Raw genomic sequence first — 20,392 nt, 5'->3', positions numbered from 1 at the left:
AAAAATTTGAAAACACAACAATCAGGGGACAACAATGGCACATACATTGTGCATTGCCTCTTCAAATCTCTCACCCAGAGCACAAGACATCTGCATTCAATTGTCCGAACAATACCAGGGCAAACCTGTCTCTTCAAAAAACTCGGAGAAATGAGTAGAATAACTGATCAGTAGTATAGTTACACCTCTGATTTATATATACTAGTTATATATATATATATCATTTCTTTCAGCTTCTCACACTAGTGGCACAATATGATGTTTACACATGCATGTCTGACTTACTTCCCTTATGAATATGGACTCAAGTTGCATCCAGTTACCTATGAAAGTCTCAGGTTTGTCCTTCTTTATGGCTGAGTACTATTCCTTTGTATAAAAGTACCACATCTTTTCTTATCCATTCCTCAGTCAATGGGCAGTTAGGTTGTTTCCAAGATCTAGCTATCACAAATTGTACTGTTATGAACATGAGTGTGTATATAACGCTGTGGTATGATGTTTTTAATTTTTTTGGGAAGATACCCAGAAAGAGAATACCTGGGTCAAATGGGACCTCCAATCCTAGTTTTCTGAGGAATCCCCACATTGATTTCCAGAGTGGTTGTACTAGTCTGCAGTGGAGAAGACAACCCCTCCAGCATTTGTTATTGGTTGATTTCTTGATAATAGCCATTTTTGCTGGAGTGAGGTAGAATCTCAGGGTTCTTTTAATTTGAGATGAATTAAATTTTTAAAAACCTTTAAAAAACCTAAATTTAAACAAGGCATACTCTCTCCCAGATAAAAACTTTGTATCTTTCCTTAGTATGAGATAGGCTGCCAGCCAAACATAAAAGTATTGGCTGAGAATTTAGCTCTACTTTGCATCCCTGTTTCCATGATAATGTAGTATGTGGTTGTTTTTCTGTCAGCCACAGCAACCCCACAAGTCTCTGGGCCTGGCCTTGTTTTCTATTCTTATTTATATCATGTCATTTTATTACATGTCTTTACTAAATACTGTTTCAAACCCATTATGAAAGAAGACCGGAATTAAGTAAATATAGCAGGCTTTATTTTCCTGTCAGCTCAGTGACATCAGTTTTACCAGTAAGCTGAAAAGCTTGGATCTCATGATGTAATTCAGGAAAAGGCTTTCTACAAAGGTGGTCTAATACTACCAGTTATGCACAGGCCCTGTTTTATATAGCATAAAAAATTTCCTTACTTCCACTGTCTGTTCAAATGTCCAATCGAATTTCTTCTTCACTTTTTTTTCAAGGAAGCTGGTTGACTCAGTCTGTTTCACACCTGCTGCAGTGGCTTTAAACCCACAGTAGTAGCCTGCAGGGTCACACTTGTACACTTGGGGGCCTTGTTCTTCATCAATACCAATTAAAATCATACCTGCAAAGAAAGACCCTTGGTAAATAGCTTAGCGCTTTAGACAACAAACTTCCAAGAAAGCAGTGTTACATTGTTATCAATTGTTACTTTGACCATTAATTTTAGGATATGCTTGCTTTAAGAAACCTGGTAAGTTACCTAACACATACATTTCCACTTTGCAAAAGGATGTACCATAGTTTTAAGAAAGAGTCTGAACATTAAAATATAATTTTCAGTTCTTCTAATCTTTCTTAATACCCAACATGTGTTTAACTGAATCCTAATCCTTTATGTTACCTGGTAAAATAAATTTAGAAAACATTTTAGTTATCTTTTTTGGAGACAAATAATAAACAACAGCACAGTAAATGCTCTGAAATGTTCTATTGTAGACCAACCTATTTAATTCAACTATTACATGTATGTGTATGTAAATCACAATTGGAAGGACACATGGTTTTGCCTGTAGTAAACGAGTCCTCTTACCTCAGCATTGCAGACTGCTGGGATGACACCCACATACCGCCAGGCCTGGCTACAAACACTTTTTCTTTTTTTTTTTTTTTAATCGGTACCGGGGATTGAACTCATGATTGCATGCTTGCAAGGCAGACGCTTATGCCACTGATCTAAATCCCTAGCCCCTCTGGCTATAAACACTTTTTTACTTCAGGGACTGGAAGATGAGCAAGACTTCACAGACCACAAGGACACTGAGATGATTAATCTTGACTGTCAGTTTGACTTGCCTGAAAACTCTCAGCAAAGTTTACTTCTGGACATGTCTGGATGGATGCTAGGGGACAGGCTGGGATGGGCGACCTCTGAGAGTGGAGCAGCTCCCTAGCCTACCTCCCGGGTTCTTCTCTGTGGTCTGCTTCCTGGCTGACAAGGGGTTAGCAGCTTTTTTCTGTCACAGAGCAGTTATATCATTTTATTTTATTCTATTTTATTTGTATTTTTACCGGTACCAGGGATCGAACTCACGACTACAGGCTTGCAAGGCAGACACTTATGCCGCTGAGCTAAATCCCCAGCCCCTCAGTTATATCATTTTTAAGAGTTTGGGATTTACCCTGCAGCCAATGAGGAATCATTTTTTTAAACAAGGGAGCAACAATCACAATTGGATTTTAGAATAATTGATGAAGGATTACTGACGAGACTAGGAAGACTATGAAGGGAGAGAAGAAATGGGCAAATTAGGTGGTAAAGTCAAAAACAAAAAGAAGTGACAGAGCAGAAGGAGAAGCACATGATATTCTGAGGTAAGTTTGATGACTGGCCAGGTGTGATGATGTACAACTGCAATGGCAGGTACTCAGAAGGCTGAGGTAGGAGAGCACCAATTTGAAGTCAGCTTGGCAACTTAATGAGACTTTTTCTCAAAAAAAAATTCTAAAAAGTTTTCTAAACCCCTCAGTGACTGATTAATAAGCCTTTATAACAGCCTAATAATAAAAGAAACTCTTAACCTTTCAAATCACATATCCCAAATAGAAACATTTTGATAGAAATCTAACAGTACCATGCAAAGCTTAAAGATAATGTCTGAGCCAGGGATGGTGTTGCATTCCTGTAATCTCAGCACTCTGGGAGCCTGAGGCAGGAAGGTCACAAGTCTGGGTCAAATTAGAGAGATCCTTTCTCAAAAAGATGAATGGAAGGGCAATTGGGGAGATAGGTTAGTGAGAATGCCCTGTGTTCAATTCCTAGTACCACACATACAAAGACACTGTCCAAAATACTGCTGTAAGACTTATCCTTCAGCCCTGATTATAAAGACTTTCTTACCTTATGTAGTTTCCAAAACACATGTTCAGAATCCAAGTGTTATTTACACATTTTTGTATGTCTCTAAAAAAATTACAACTTATTGATTATTTGGGAGATGTCATAGTATACTTACAACAACCAAGTGGCCTCATTTCAGCATTCTGTGTGTAAACTTGAGAAATATCAGCAATTCGTTTACACAGCATGTCCACAGGAATCTCATAGCCATACTTGTATTTCCAATTAGCTGCCTCATAGCGTGCCCTCTGTACCTGGGATCTGCTGTCAGCTTATAAACACAAATGAATGAAGGAATGTTGGTCTCCTTATAAGAACAAACCTGAAAGCTAGATAACTTTCCCACCATAGAGATCTATATCTTTATCTGTATCTCCAGTATGAGTGAAGGAACAGAGAACTCCATTATGGCTTTTTCCTTTGGCTAAGCAACAAGTTTATAAGAAAGGAAAAATTTAAGCAGCAGCTCCCAATACCATATTACCTTTTATATTGAGCCCTTCACTACCAGTAACATTCAAAATAGTTTCTATAATTGTCTAGGAACTATCAAAAGAACAAGCCTGTAGGAGACAATAATACTGTTTGATTTTTGTATTTAGGCTTGAATTTTCCCTTGATCTTAGAAAATGGAAAACCAAAGTAATTTTTATAATATTTGTCACTCACTTTTAACCAGTGTCATGATACCAGATTTGTGAGTGAGATATAATGACTTAGGTCCCTTCCACTAACCGTATCTAAAATAAAGCATCTACAAGAAGGGACTGAGCTTGGTTTCTACAATGGTTGCATAGAGACCTAACTCCATTACAGTTGTGATTTTTAAAAGCTACAATACACTTAAAATATTGATGCCAACCTGGGAACACTGTACATATGTTAAGGCGGCACTAAAAGCAGCTTTAAAATTAATACATAACTCAAAAATTATGTGAAGGAAATAACATAAGCACTGTGTACCTAAATAGACATCTAGCAGATTACCTGTCATTCCAGTCATCACACAGCCAATATTTTCAGTTATCTTGAATAAGTGAGTCACTGTACTGGAATCCAGTAATTTATCCTAATGAACAAATCAAAAATTAAAATACTTCACAGGTGTCTGGTCAGTTATAAAAGAACACTACTACAGAACTATACCAATTAGCATATATAATGGCAGTAAATGGACATAAAAAGTCTTACATTCATTTTACAGTTAAAACCAACTTTGAAGGGGAAGGAGTCTGGAGGAAGACTCTGTGTTCCTTTTCTATGTTTCTGGTGGGCTTACCAAACTTGTCTCAAGGTCCCAAAGAAACAAACTTAGAAATCCCTTTGTGCTTATTATTATTATGCCACAGAGTTTAAACTGTTACTTCTGACTACTCAGCTAAACCATATGTTGATGTCAATAAATACTCCCTGAATGACTGACAGGAAAGCAGAGTCAAAGCAGGAATAAAGGCGTCTTTGAACAAACACAAGAAAAGCTCACACCGTGTATTCCGTAGTAACTGCGTGGGCAGTGTTACTTACAGGTACTTTCTTCTGTGTGACAATTACTGCACAATCTTTCCCTCTGACAGCTACTGATGTAAGGCCGCCCTGGTTAATAGCCTTAAAAGCATATTCTGCAAAAGAAAACAGGTTTTTAAAAAAGGTGGAATAATTTATTGTAAGATTCACCTAGTGGAATAAGAAATAGTCATTAAAAAGAATGAGGTCAAACTAACGTGGGATGCCACCCCAAGACACTTAACACTAAAGTAATAGAAATGGTGATAAGAAATCAGTTAAACCAGCTCCATTTCTTTCCATTTGTATTAGATGAGTGCCAAGTTCTCAATAAAGTTTATTAATTTTGATAACAGAAGCCTTTATCAATTATATTTTTTGTCTTTTATTTTTAAAGACAGTCTTGCTACACAGGCAAGTGGTCTGAACCTTGCTATAGCTCAGGTCAGCCTCAAACTCAGGATCTTCCTTGCTTCAGCTTCTTGAGTGCTAAAATTATAGGCATGTGCCATGACTGGCTATTTTGCTGTCTTTAACATTTGTTTTGTGGGTGTTATTTCTAACACATTCAGTTTTCTTAGGTCAAATTTAGCTGCTCCAAAATTTTTCTGCTAGCTATCTACTAATCAATAATTTGATCACATATGGTTTTAGTTGCTGTTAGGTTATTTTGCATTGATTTCTGTGAATTTTTCTGGATAATGCTTTTTATAAGTTTCACGTTACTTCTAAGATACGGTCATTTAATTTGCTGATAACAGACTCCAGCCTGTGTTCTTCTCACTGACCTAAATCCAACCCATGGGTTAAAGTACTGGGATCAAAATGGCTGCAAAGACAGTTTAGGTGACAACTGTCCTTTGGGAAGTTAAGTTACAGATAAGACTGACTCACTTCTGTAGTACTTAAATTTAATTTTAAAAACCCACATATTTTATAATTAGGAAAAATAGTTCCCATTGTATAAGTATACAAAATACAAAAGATTATTTATTTTTGGTACTGGAAATCAAACTCATGACCTCATGCTTGTCACGCTGGCACTGTGCTAAGAGCTATGTCCCCAGCCCCAGAAGATAATTTTTTTAAAAACCACTTAATTCCCATCATTATCTGATGTGATAAAAAATACAGTAAATATTTTTTTTTTGTCTTTTTCTTTTTTATCAGTACCAGGGATCGAATTCACGACCACACAATTGCAAAGCAGGCGCGTATGCCACTGAGCTAAATCCCCAGCCCCTAAAATACAGTAAATATTTATTTATTTGTTTATTTTATCGGTACCAGGGATCGAACTCACGACCTCCTGCTTCCAAGGCAGGTGCTTATGCCTCTGAGCTAAATCCCCAGCCCAAATATTTAATTTTTTAAAAAATTTACTGAAATTATACTACTGTAGCTGTGTCGATTTTTCTGAATCAATTGACAACCTTTACCTTTCATTGTCATTATGTTCATTTTGACTTTGGGGAAGAGACAGAAGGCACATGGTGCCAGATCCAGTCAATAAAATGGGTGAGGATTCACTGTATTGTTTTTAGTTCACAAAAAAGAAACTATAATGAGAATTTTAAAAATCTATTTCAAAATGGCTATAAAGAGAACAAAAGAACAGGACAAAAAGGATTCTAAAAAATCCACCTTCAAAGAACACAAATATAGTTTAAATTTAAATGACTAATTATAAAACCTAATTTTTTTTACCCCACTGTATCACAAGTTAACTTTTAAAATACCGTTTTTAAACTGCTTCTCAATTCTGATATAATCAATAAAGCTTTTACCAGAAAAACTTTCTACAAATTTAAAAACTATAGCCCCAGTTTATGCACACTGGTGCTGGCCTGTGGTCCCAGCCTGCTTTTTAGAGGCTGGAGATGAGACAGGGACAGGGACGGGGACGGATGGACTGCTTGACCCACAGTTTCATACCAGCCTGGGCGACAAAGCAAGACCTCATCTCAAAAAACCAAAACCACCTACGAACTCTCAGCAAAGCAACCACTTAAAGACACCAAACAGTGAGATTCTACAGGTAATGACAATACCTGGGAAAGGGGCCACATGGAGTGGATTTCCCACTTTCAGGGCTCACACAGCCTGACACAGTCTTTCTGTCCTGAAGAACTCCAGAACATTTGGGATAACACGGCTGCTCAAAAATGAGGAAGAACAGTGCCAATGTGGAGTGCCCTAACTTCTACTTAGAAGCATCGCTCAAATCTCTGGCCATATCCATAGCCACGGCTGTGCAAAGTAGTCAGAGCACCTGAGCAAAGGAGAAAAGAACTACACTGAATTTTGAGATGCCAAGTGAGACAGACTTTGTGTCTTAAAATTAACCAAATTAACTGCCTACTCAAACAAAACAAAAGTCAACACTCTTTAAAAACAGAAATACAACGGAATCGACACTTCACAACACAACACTCACAATGGTCCAGCATAAGATCTAGAACTACTCAACACAGCAAAAAGAAAACAAATCAAACCAGACAAAAATAAGAATTCCTATAACTGTGTATATATTTGCCTCTGATGTATTCCCTCATCCAAAATTTTCAACCGTGTGTCTGACAAATGAAATAAATCTGTTATCAGTTCGAAATTTTTAGGGGATAACATAAAAAAGAACTTTCACAGGTAGAAAACATGTAAAGCAGTATTAAAATCTGAGCAAACAAGTGTTCTGAATCTACTTAATAAATGGTTATTATGATTAGTGATGCCCAAAAAATCAAAAGTCAAAACCAAACAAAAGCAAGTATTGATCTATGCTCAACAGTACAACCCTGAGAGGACACAGACCTCTTTTAACAGAGATAGATTTAAAAATAACTACTGTAACTATCCTTAATGACAAGATGGAACAGTCTCGAAATGAGGCAAGACAGGAAATCTCAGGACAGAAAGTACAAAAGAACCAAGCCGAAATTACAGAACTGAAAAATAAAACATCTAAAATACGGAAATTTGCCAAATGGATTTTACTGCAGAATGAAGATAAAAGCTAAGTGACAATGAAAGTGAATCAAAGTACTCAATCTTGAGAGAGAGAAAATAGGACTGAAACAATGCATTTGTGAGTCAACATCAAAATGTGTCATATATGTGTAAACTGGTGTCCTATATAAAGAGGAGGAAATGAGGCAAAAACAAAACAGTCTCTGAAGAATACTGGCTACAAGTGTTCTGTAAGTGAAAGCCTAAAAGGGGTGGGCGTGGGGGAGCAGACAACAAGTCAGAGTATTAACAGAGATAAAGGCAACTGGTAATCACAAAAAGATCGATTGATTAAGAAGACACAACAATCAGACATACATATACCTTAGAAGAGCCTCAAAATACGTGAAAGAAAAACAAAACTGAATGAAGAATTGGCCAATTCTACACAGATGGAGATTTAAGATTGCCACTCAGCAATTGTTTTCAGGGGGTGGAGGATCTTAAAAGATCTGAGTCACACCGTCAACCAAGCTTGACCTAGTTGATACCTATCTCTAGAACATTACTGGCAGCAACTGAAGAATGTCTATTCCTCTCAAGTGCACATGGTACTTTTACCAAGACAGATGGTATGCTAGGATATAAAATAAGTCTCAGTACATTTTTAAGTACTGAAATCCTTAATCTGAAAAGGCAAACCTGGAATTTTTTTTTACTGAGATATATGAGATTTGTAGGATGTAGCTCCAGTGGTGTTTGGAATTTTCCTACTGTCCCAGACAGATTCTAAGATGCTGCCCTCATTCCCTGCCTCCTTTGTGTAATTCCCTCCCCTTGAATGTGGGGGGACCTACAACCTGCCCCAGGAAACAGCACAAGACAGAGGTGATTGAACGCTGCCTTCCTGGCCACATGTAAGACTCATTCTAGCTCACAGACATGTTCATGCTAGCATATTCACTGTAGAGATCCCTTTGCATACTTGATAAAGTGATCACCTGACAACAGCCAGCAAGAAACCATGACCTTCAGTTCTACACCACTTCCAACAACCCAAGGTGGTTTTTCTATTGTTGGTTTTGTTTTCTGAGGCAGGGTTTTAATGTTGTTTACATTGCCCTCAAACTCATGATTCTCTTGCCTCAGCCTCCCAAATGCTGGGATTATAGCTGTACACCATTAACCCCGGCTCTGTAGTAATTTTATGGAGCCTTAATTTCTTTAAAATGCTCATGATAGGGCTATAATTTGTATGCCTGACTGCCTGCCGGTTTGTAGCACTGATAGTACATGTTTTAACCATCCCACGCGTGACTGTACCACCTGTATCGCCAGTGGTACAAGCCAGTGGTATCACGTTAATTAGGAAAATTCTAAAATCAATTACTTAAATTTCCAACTTCAGATGTTACAAAAATGTGAGCCAGAGGGCGGGGGATTTAGCTCAGTAGCATATGTGCCTATCTGGCATGCACAAGGTCATGAATTCAATCCTCTGTACCCCCCAAAAAGCTAGAAAAGAACCAAGTAAATACAAATTAGAAGAAATAATAAAGACCAGAATCAAACAACAGAGTAAAAAATTGTGTTCTGTTTTTTTAAAAAACAACAAACCAACAATTTTATATTCCCTGTAGTAGACTGGAAAATGGCCTCCCAAAAGACATCCATGTCCTAATCCCCAGAGTCCAGGTTACCTTAGATGGCAAAAGAAAGGAAAGGTGGGCTTCAGTGATAATTGAATTAAGACTTTTACGGTAAGGGACTTATCCTGGCAGGCCCTACCTGCAATCAAGTATATCCTTGTAAGAGAAAGGCAGAGATATCTGAAGATACTAACCTTGAAGTTCAGAATGACAATGGCACAAGCCAGGGAATACAGGCTCTGGACGCAGAATTTCTGGGCAGGAACTGAGTCCTAGAATCTCCTGAGGGCAAGCAGCCCTACGCAGCATCTTGATTTCAGTCCAGTAATACTGATTTTGGACTTCTCCAGAATTGGAAGAGAATAAATTTCTAGTAATTTTGTTGTTGCCAGCATTCCTTGGCTTATGGCAACACTCAACCCTCATTCTCCACTGTCCTACCTAGCAAAAATCACAGAATTGAGCAAGTGTTCACACTTTCCCCCAGATCCTCTCTCTCCCTGCTGGATCTCACCTGGCCTTTTCACTTGCTGGTACTGTGTTGTGTCTGCCATGTCATGGCTAAACGAAACCTGCTTATTGCTTAAATAGTCCAAAAGATAAAGCCACAAAAGGAAGCTCCTAATAACAAGCTTCTGTCATACAAAAATAAAAAACATTTTATGTATGAAAAGTGCTTCTGGACACAGACTATACCTGCGAATTCGCTAGGATTCACTAAGGGAGTCCTCTTTCTTGGCTTACACTAATGCTATCCTGTACAAAGTTCTGTGTTGATGGCAATGTTCCGCATACAGTTACTGTGGCTGTAAAGCATTTGAGAAGCTGTATTCTTTACTTAAAATTAAGATTATCATTAGTTAGTGAAAAATATCATTCCAGTTATTCCTCTTTTACTTCTCTCACCTTCCCTTCTCAGCTTCCTTCACTGCTTTCAGCTCTTTGGCCAGCAACTTAACTACTGGTATTCTCCAGGATTCTAGTACTTCTCCTTAACCCAGGATGCTTTCACCCTGTATCAGGGATTTAGTTGTCACCTAATAATTACTCTCACATCTAGCTCTGGGTCTATACCTGCAAATACCTATTTCTCCTACAGACATGTCTGAAAATAAACTCCTGCTCTCTATAAAGCTTTTCCAGTACTGCTTATCCTGGGTAATAGAATTATTACCCAGGCTGGTCTTGAACTTGTGATCCTCCTACCTCAGCCTTCTCGAGTGTTAGGATTACAGGCATGTGCTACCACCCAGAATGCTGTCTTATTTATGGAGGTGTTTTTGCAGCAGTAATCTCTTACTTACTTTGCCACTTTTCATGCAGTTTTCTCCAGCACTTTCTCAACCTTTTCTGGAATTCACTTACTGTATATAACACTAAGAAAAAACCGGCTAAATGTAAAAGATACTACGGTGATAAGCACACAGTACCAAATAATGGCTCGCAGTGCCAGCAATGCTATGAGGCCAGCAGCTGCACAGATGCAGGCCCTTCACAGACACTCAGGCTACCAAGCACCTGCATGGGATTCTGAGGTTCAGGACTTTTCCCAGCCATAGTTCTGTTTAAAATGCTGTAATGAGCTTGGGATACAAATATAATCAAGTAAACATGAGCTGGAAAAGTAAGAATGAATTGATTTATATTCTATAAAGTTTGGTTATTAAAAAAACTCACCAGGGTGAGTTCAATGCTGTAAAAATTTTAAGATTTTCTGAATCTTACTGCTTCAGACAGAGCTATTTACTCTGTCTTTTTCTACACAATAGGAGTGTGATTCCCAGTATTTTACTCTGATCCAGTATTTTACAGTGATCCTCCAAGAAGTAGGATCATTAGAATCCTTAGTGCTGAAAATAGACCAATTTTTTATTTCATCATTTGTTTCACTGTAACTATATATGTATTTATAAATATATATATTTATACACATATACACATCTAATTTCAAATCAGATTCAAGAAGTGTATAAAAAGTTTGGACTGTGAAACACTGCTTTAAAATAAGAATTACTTTTTCAATTACAAAGGAGGCAACTGGAACTAGGCCCAGGCCTATAATCCCCCCAGACTCGGGGTACCAGGGCAGTAGGATTATAAATTCAAGGCCAGCCTGGGTAATTTATTGGGACCCTGGGTTTAATCTTCATCGCGTGCGCGCATGCACGCGCACACACACACACACACACACACACACACACACACAGGCAAATGATAAACATAGTCACGTGTTGTATAACATTTTAGTCATCAACGAACAGTGTAAGTGTGACAGACCAAATAAACTCTGTAGTCCCCTAAAACTGTCTCACCCAGAGATGTGGTAGCCATCTTAGTTTGTGCCAATGTACTGTAGGATGGTTGGCACAATGAGATCAACTGGGCATTTGATTGTAACCCCATTATTAAATGACATATGATTAAGTTTCCTCACTTACTTGTGAAACTTTGGTCTTCTTTCACATTAGCCAATTGTTTCTTCTGACAGCACTGCTTACAGAAACACCTAAGTGCAGTTGTACATGGGTGGCACATACCTGTAACCTGAGCACTCTGGGAGGCTAAGGCAGGAGGATCACAAGTTCAATCACAGCCTGGGTAACTTTGCAAGACCTTGTTTCAAAATAAAAAATAAAAAGGGCTAGGGATGCAGCTCAGTGCAAAGACTCTGGATTCAATTCCTAATATGGGGAGGGAGGGCAATAAGAAACATCTGAAGGCTTACTATATGCCTGGCACTATTCTAAGTGCTATATACTAGGTGGGATCATCTCTATTTTATAAACACAAACAGTTCTGAGAATTGGTATGGTGCCAGGACTCTAACCTAGGAAACCTAGTTTCAACACACAATGCTACCTCTGTATTTTATTTAGAAGCTGTCCTTTCCAATCTATTCTTTTTTTTTTTTTTTTTTTCTGGTACCGGGGATCAAACTCACGTCCTCCTGATTGCAAGGCAGGTGCTTATGCCACTGAGCTAAATCCCCAACCCCTTTTCCTTTTTTTTTTTTTTTTTCTAATCTGTCTATTCTTATCAGTCCATTTCTTCTGAGCTCCCTATCATGCTCCCCTCTTAGAAACCAGGCAGCCAGATTAGAGACACACACCTATAATCCTACCACTGTAGAGGCTGAGGCAGGAGGACTGCTATGAGTTGGGAGTCCAGCCTGGGTTACAGTCAGTTCCAAATCAGCCTAAACTACACTGTGAGATTGGTGCACTCATCCACCTGACAGGCAAATTCAAGTGAATAATCCTCTTCTCCTTTGCCAGACTTGCCCTGCAAAGAATCAGCAAGTAGGAAGCCTCAAAGCAGTCAGGCTTAATTTGGTCCACAATAGCCTTAGTTTACCCACTGGTAAACTGAAATTCCTGAAATTTTTTTTAAAAAATGTTATATATATTTAAGTTATACAACATAAGATAAAAACTAGGTGCCCTAAAATTAACTACTCCCAAAGTGCTGGAGAATGAACCCAGACCTTCACACTTGATGGGCAAGTGCTCCACCCCTAAGCTACATCCCCATCCCTGAAATGAAATTTCAAGCTTAGGTGCTCTATAATTTTTAATACACACATGCACACATATAACTTATGTACAAGTTTTAAAAAACTTTTAATAGTCACCAAAAGGTATAATGTAAAAAAAATCTTCCTACTTCTTAGGCACAAACACTGTCAATGTTATGTTTATGATTGCAGTTACCATTGTAACTATATGTATGGATGTATGTGTGCATGTATGCATGTGCTGAGGGTCCTTGGACATGCAAAGTAAGAACTTTATTATTGGGCTGGGGATTTAGCTCAGTGCTGTAAGCACCTGCCTGGTAAGTGCGAGGTTGTGAGTTCAATCCCCGGCACCACAAAAAAAAAAAAAAAAATAGAACTCTATTACTGTTTCACTCCCAACTCTGATATTTATCCTTTGAGTTACAACTATGGAAGACAATGAACATCTTTTTCCAGTCTTTTCTTCTCTTGTCACGATCCCATATTTTTAGTTGTCAATGTCAGTAAGTCACACTTTACAATTTTTAGATGCTTTGTCTTGGAAGGATTCTAAAGATGCATTTACGATAGTACATGTATGCATTTATATATTTCACTGGAGAACTAAGAATGAATATACCCAAAGAAACAGAAACATTCCATGTCTACAAACTTCCTTCTTTAAAATACACACAGAGACACATGCACACACACAAAGCTAAAGAATTAAACAGGCAACTAATAACACTAAGTACTCTATGTACATTCCCTCATTTAATCCTCTCAGAAGAAGGAATTATTAGCCCAATTTTGCAAACAAAAACTAAGGCAAAGGTTACCTAATTTGCTCAGATGGGTTTGTGAGTAGCAAAGAAAGGATCTGAATCCAGGTATAGCTCCAGGGCCTGAAGCTTTACTAAACTGCTAGCTCATCTTAACTATTCTTTCACTTTCTTTTTCTTAACAATGTCTAATTAATCCCCTGAATAGCGGAGGGAATGTGTTATTCAACAAGGCAGAAATTAAAATCATTCTGCCTAAATATTAAACTTGTTTTGAACTATGTTCTTTTTCAAATCCTATTAAAATGATACTATATTCAACTTGTCACCAGATCTGGGAACCATTAAAGACTGCTCTACGGCTTGATTCTAAGTACAGTAATCAGAAGTGAGGTATAGGTCAAGTGGGGCTTTTTTCTGTTCACAAATTAACAACCAAAAAAAACACAACAGTCAAAGCAGTAGTCCAATAGAGAAAAACCCTTCAAAATTCAGGAATACAACACCACAAATGAAAAATCCTTGAGGACACAGTTATATTTTGCAACTGAAATTAAAAGTTACTCAAGTACTTAACATCATGTTGTTCCTTGCCATATTATACCCTGTATATGGTAAGACAGTGGACAGTTTCATTATAAGTTATTTTTAAGCTTATGTTTAAGTTTTACCGGTGCATAGAACCTCACTTATAGACTAATTCTCTACTTATCATTTCCAAGGAAGATGATTGATTATATTACTGATCCAAAGGCATGGAGATACTAAACTTACAAAAAAAAAAAAATTATCATGGACCATGGAAAATCAGGCTTTTCCCCTCCAGTTTTTTCAGATGGGGTCTTGTTATGCAGGTGCGATGGCCTCATATTTGTGATCCTTCTGCCTCAGTCTCCCAAGTAGTGGGCTACCGGTGTGCACCACGACTCGATCAGGCTCTTCTGGCTCTACAGTCTCTGGCTTATAACCATAACCTCAACTTTACTATTTCATTTCAACAAAATGCGTTTTACTGAATAACTAGTTTAGGTTTATTGCCGTTATCTCTGTTCCACAGTAAATAGCTGTATCTCAGCTTACAATTTAGGACTAGTTTTTGAAAGCTATTGAAGTACTGAAGTAATATTGAAGAGTGTTCTCCTATTGGAATACTCTGCAGTAATAAAAGGGGAGTGGGAATGGAGTTTCAAGAGTAGCTTTATAAGTGAGTCATTCTTTCTCCCAATTTTCCAAAGACGTCTTGGATCCTGTAGATACTTGTAAACTGGTGCTTTTTCTATGTTTGGTTATGTATCTGTCACTCCTTGTAAGCCCTGGGCTTCTACAGGGCAGACAATGTGTCTTTATCTTTGGGCTCCCTTGAACCAGCACAGTGCGGGACACAGAGGCTGTAATGTGGAGTTAAGCGTAAGTTAAGATGTCCATGCTGTAAACAAAGGAAAGCAGCAAGGAGGCACTTTAGTTGGAGGTTAAGGAACCATTTAGTCTCTAGAGAAGGCGCTGGGCTAACCCAGGACAGAATGGGACTGATCGGGTACCCAGGAAGTCAGAGGCAGGATCACAGTTGTACCTCCCTCAACACTATTGTGTCCAGCCGGTGCGGCGCTCGCCTCGAGTACCGCCGGGCTTGTAGCCTTTGGGCCCCGAAGCCTGCTTCCAAACAGGGGCGAGTGCAGCACCGGGCTCAACCCAGCCTCGACTCTTCTTCCTTCCTAGATCTAGCCCTGCATTAGACCCAGGTTAAACTTGGGCCACGTCTGCTTGCTCCCGGCCGAACCATGACAGAGCAATTCGGATGGACCACAGACCTGGTTCACTCACCTACTTGGTAGAGCCGACCCTCGGGCGAAAAAATAGTAATGTGGCGGTCAAACCCAGCGCTGGAACCACGGGACATGTTGGTGCACCCACTACTACTTCAAGCAGTCTCTGGGTCCCTACGCTCCCGCACCAGGCATACAAGCACCACCTGGACGTTGCAGCGACTGCTTCCGGGGCACCGGGGGACTTCTTCCGCTCTCGCCGGCAGAACCTACAGTTCAATCATCCATTCAAAGGCAGAAGCCCGAGGCCCCGCCCCCGAGGGGGTGAGACCGCGAGGTCTGCTGCTCTTTGTGCGGCTTTTGCGCCGGGTTTGAGTTTGAGAGGTTTGAGGGTACGAGGTAAAATATGGGTAGTGGCATTCAGGGCGTTCGTGCGGAAAATAAACTGACTGCTGCAGAACCGAAAAAGCTTTTTTTGGGGAGACATGGAGTAGTGATTTGCCTATCAGAATGACCTAAATGGAGCGTGTAATCAGTGCGTCTCGTTAGTTTTGGCACCGCACACCCACTCTGTCTGCCCAGAGCGCTGGCTTGTCCTTCCTAACCCGCCACTTTCCTTCCTGCGACGGGGGACAGGGCTGCAGGTTCAGTAGCAGCAACGAGTAAATGTAGGCACTGAGGGGAGCGGGTTCAAGCAGCCCTAGAAAGAATGGAATTTTCTTCTCGCCTGGCAAGATCTTCCTTTCGACAGTAATCCTGACAATGCTTTGTCTTAAAAGCGAAACAGGTTGAAATATGGATAATTGGGGCATCCTGAGGTTAAGCGGCTTTGAATGATAAGGAATGCGATCCGAAGGGACGGAGTTTAGAGCAGGCAAGCGTTTTATTAATTAGAGTAATTCCTAGGAATCAGCCCTGGAAAGACAGCAGGTGGCTTTTCAAGTAAGTGTGCCTATTTTGACTCTACCCTAGACACACTCCTATTTAATGAATATAAAGTGCAAAACATAATGTTAGGCTAGTTTTTCCTCCTAAAGATGATGTGTGTACCACTGAAGGTCTGTGGTACTTGGATACCTGCTGTCAAGTAGAGATTTTTAGATCTTTTAATATACTTTCTCCTAACTCACTTTCCACTTTCAAACAAAAAACCTCATAAAGAACCTCATAAAGAAATTCCAATTTTTCAAAAATGTTTTTAAAAAGTAAATTTCTATTTTGTTTACTAGAAAAAGAAAGTCCAAAACTGAAACATGGTTTAAAAAAATAGCCAGTGCTCCTGGACTCTCTGGTTCTTTCCAGCTATAATTCCCAAGTAAGTGTACTGATACAAGTTGTCTTTGCTTTGTAACACTTGCTTCTGTTTCAGGTCCCTGCTCAGGGTCAACTCCTGACCTTTGGGGCCGGTAGTGTGGTATAATTCTTACGTTTCTGGGAATAGTCCTGAAGAGCTTTCTGCAAGGCTGCTAGGAGAATGAACTCGGTTAGTACCTTGAGCCTCAAGGCCTGCTTAATGTTGCTGTCTCTCAAATGTAGGTCTCAGGCTTGACCCTTCTCTGAAGCTGAGCCATCTCCTATTGTCTATTGGATATTTTTCACATTGAGGCACATGGTATTTCAAAACCTGAAATAATTAATAAAATAAGCCTTATCTCATCACTTCCTTTTCAAGCCAGTTCCTGCCTTTTGTACCACTTTCTGAGTACTCAGAGCCAAGCCTTGTAGCTTTTAATTCTCCAATACTTCACACTCTGCTTCCATTTGCCCCTAAATTCTATTAATCTGCCTTTTCTGTTTTATAACTTATAATTTTATCGTTTACTGTTCTTCTACCCCTACTTTAAGCTCCATGAGGGCAAGAATCTTTGTTTTTCACTGAAAAAGCCCAAATTGAAGCCAAGAACATCTTAAAATGGCAACCCTTTCTAGATAAACCTGATTTAAATTTAAATCAATTTGTAACAGTCATCTTATGCAATCTTCCTAAGTCTACATTCTCTTTATCTGTTAAATTTGAATAACAGAATTCACATTATGGGAGCTGTTGTGAGTATTAAATGACAAGGCAAGGAAGTGCTTAACAAAGCCCTTAGCATGTGATTAATACTCAATAAATTGGGGCCCTTCACACTTGCCTTCCAATTACTGAATGCTGTTGTGCAGTGCTGTACTCTCCTGCCTACTTTTTATTGCCACTGGCACTACCTGAAATTAGACCTCTTCACAAGTTATGCTGGCACAGGACAGTCTCTTTATTGATCTATCCACATTCTCAGTGCCTTTTTTTTCTTTTTGGTCCTTTTGACAGTCTCACTATGCAGTTCAGGCTGTCCTTGAATTGACTTTATAGCCCAGGCTGGCCTTGAACTCACTGTAATCTTCCTGCTTCAGCCTCCAGAGTGCTGGGATTACATGCGTGAGCCAACACTCCTGGCTCTCTATTTCGTTTTTAAAAACAGCATCTCATTGGTTTGTTACTCTGCCTAGATTCCTTTGAGTCCCCATATCTACTTAATAAAATCTATTGCTTAGCATTCAAAGCTGTCAAGAAATTGACCTGTGTTTCAACCTTCTCTTCCCCTTCTTCCTCCTGGTTTGTTCCTGGTTATACTGCACAGCACTGCTCTGAGACACACTGTCTGATCACAGTTCAATGTCCCTCCCCAGCCTCTTCTAAGAAGCTCAAATCTGCTTTGTCTCTTATGTGTCCACTGCATATGATTTTAATCTTTTTGTCAGTTTGAACCACATGACATGCCACCCACCTTTGCTGGCCATGCTGGGAATTGAACCAAGTGTCTCCCGAGTGCTGGACAAGCCCTTTACCACTGAGCTATCTTCCTAGCCCAAGATGCCTATTTTCATAGGTCAAACATTGGCAATGACATGGTTTAACTTAAAGAGTTGTGTATCTGGGCTATGCCAAAGATTGATAGGAAAGAGGTAAGATACTTTTCATTTCTGTGTCTTTTACTACCCTGGCATGAGGCTTGACTCACAACCGCTCAATATATAGCTGTTAAAATATGAAAGCTATAGAAGGAAAAGGAAAAACTGAAACATTTTCATAGCTGCATGCCTTACTTCCTGTGTAGACATGACTGTGGACATTCATTGCCTGGTGATGGAATATTTCAAATTATACACTGGCAGGCTGTGAGAATTACTTCACACATTTGAACAAATCTTGATTACCTCTTAAGACTAGTCTGTGACAGTGGACTCTTAAAAGTCTTCCTGGAGCCAGGGAATTAGCTCAGTGGCACAGCACCTGCCTGGGAAGCTTGAGGTCCTGAGTTTGATTCCTGAAACACACCCCCCCACCCCACCCCCCCGCCGCCACCTCCACAAAAATATCTTCCTGGAAGGAGTCAACTTCAATTTAGAGAGAGAGAGAGAGAGAGTGTGTGTGTGTGTGTGTGTGTGTGTGTGTGTGTGTGTGTGTGTGTTAGGGATTCATCCCAGCCAGGCCTTTGCCCTGAGCCACACCTCCAGGGCATCCTACTCCCTACTCCCTTTTATTTTGGAGCAGAATCTTTCTATGTCACTAAATTGCTCAGGCTGACTTCAAATCTGCAATCCTGCTGCCTCAGCCTCCCATAGTGCTAGGGTTAAGCATGCTAAGCTTCAACTTCATTTTCAGTACAGATAGACATTGAAAGCTGGAATTAGAACCTCAGTCTTGCCAGGCCTGGTGGTGCACACCTGTAATCCAAGTACTCTGGGAGGTTGAGGCAAAAGGATTACAAGTTCAAGCCCAGCCTGAGCAACTTAGTAAGACCCTGTGTCTAAATTTTAAAAAAATGTTTTTTAACTGGTTGGGAATGTAGCTCAGTACAAAGGTCCTGGGTTCAATCTCCAGGACCACTACCCCCCTCCAATTTTTTTTAATTTAAAAAATTTTTTTTAAATCTTAGAATATACATTGTCACTATTTAGGTCTTCTATTACAGTAAATTTTATTTGAAAAGACTCATGACTAAAGGAGAAATCCAGGTTTGAGATTTTTCCACAGAGGCAAATGAGTTTTCCTCTGGGAACTCTCAGAAAGATCAAACCTTTTCTATTCCATTGTGAAGGGAAATCCCCCTGGAAACAGACTTCTTGACTATCTGCCCTTGGTTGCCAAGCAGCAGGTACACTGCATAGCCAGGTGGACTTCCCCCTGGGTCAGGGAGCTTTCCTGAAGTCTGGGCACCAGTACCTTTGTAGCTGGAACAGAGACCTAGGTAACAGATTTGCTGTGAATCTGTGGAAAGTTTGATCTTCCTCTCTGTGAGGCCACCAAGTTAGGCTTTTTGAAATGACTTTCTGGGTTTTTGAAAACTTTTAGAGATGACTGGACATCTCGTGAGTCTTGGAAAATCTCCTGGGGGCGCCTCCATTAGCAAGGCTCACACTCCACCCCCAGAGTGGAGGCCCTAGAGGTAGGGGTTACCCACGGGCAGAGGTAGAAAGTAGCTGGTGTAGATTCCCAGTGGCTGCAGACACGCTCAATCACATGGTGTTTAAAGTCAAGATAAGAATTCGGCCCTTGGCATACACACTCTGCTGGCAGCTTTAGGAACTGGGGAATAGAAAAATGGGGCCTATGTACGAGTACACAAGGTTCAAGCAGGTGTTGAAACACCTGCCCTGTTAGTTGGCCACAACACAGATAATAGACTATTTTAGGAGAATTGGGGTTCCCTGATGTTAAGGGGACCCAAAGGGTATCTGTGGCTAGGACAAAACTAAGGATATGGCATCTCTGGTGGACAGGGCCAGACTTTTATTCATACAGAGCTCTCTCAGAGGATTCCCTGGGGCAAGAACCTTACCTATTTATATTTTTTCTCTAATGTTTAAGTTAATCTCCTATAAATCTTTGTGTACCTCAGTTGCTATGATTGGCGACCTAGCAGTGCAGTAATGCTGTGTGTGTATAGGAGGAGAAAACAATGATTTCTTGGTACACTGGACCTGTAATTTATGGGGAAAGGAAACAAATGGAAGCACCAGATGTGAATTGGGATGTCATTTCTGTGACTTACTGAGACAACAACTTCATTACTCTTCAGTTCATAAACCCTTCAGTCCTCTTGTCTA

At 39.8% G+C, this 20,392-nt stretch overlaps 1 protein-coding gene across 4 annotated transcripts in view; it reads right to left on the bottom strand.

Moving 5' to 3' along the window:
• The window catches only part of Psma6 (proteasome 20S subunit alpha 6), a 30,040-nt gene that overhangs the window by 3,079 nt on the left and 6,569 nt on the right, over positions 1–20,392 (bottom strand). Inside the window, exons 1-6 of one of the 4 annotated variants that reach the window (XM_063225324.1) lie at positions 15,363–15,534; positions 11,702–11,876; positions 4,690–4,784; positions 4,153–4,234; positions 3,281–3,436; positions 1,211–1,389 (exon numbers count right to left, since the gene is read on the bottom strand). In XM_063225324.1, coding sequence (XP_063081394.1) covers positions 1,211–1,389; positions 3,281–3,436; positions 4,153–4,234; positions 4,690–4,784; positions 11,702–11,798 — 609 coding nt within the window. In that variant the 5' untranslated portion in view covers positions 11,799–11,876; positions 15,363–15,534. Of the gene's footprint in view, positions 1–1,210; positions 1,390–3,280; positions 3,437–4,152; positions 4,235–4,689; positions 4,785–11,701; positions 11,877–15,362; positions 15,555–20,392 lie in introns of those variants that run through there. The other 3 variants (XM_063225423.1, XM_003471873.5, XM_063225359.1) reach the window with 3 other exon arrangements.

This window comes from Cavia porcellus, unplaced genomic scaffold (assembly GCF_034190915.1).
Source record: "Cavia porcellus strain 051 isolate PalLab524CR breed Dunkin Hartley unplaced genomic scaffold, mCavPor4.1 scaffold_1, whole genome shotgun sequence".
NCBI classification, from domain to species: domain Eukaryota; kingdom Metazoa; phylum Chordata; class Mammalia; order Rodentia; family Caviidae; genus Cavia; species Cavia porcellus.
The sequence above is the reverse complement of the archived record's forward strand: the minus strand, read 5'-3'. Positions and strand labels throughout refer to the sequence as shown.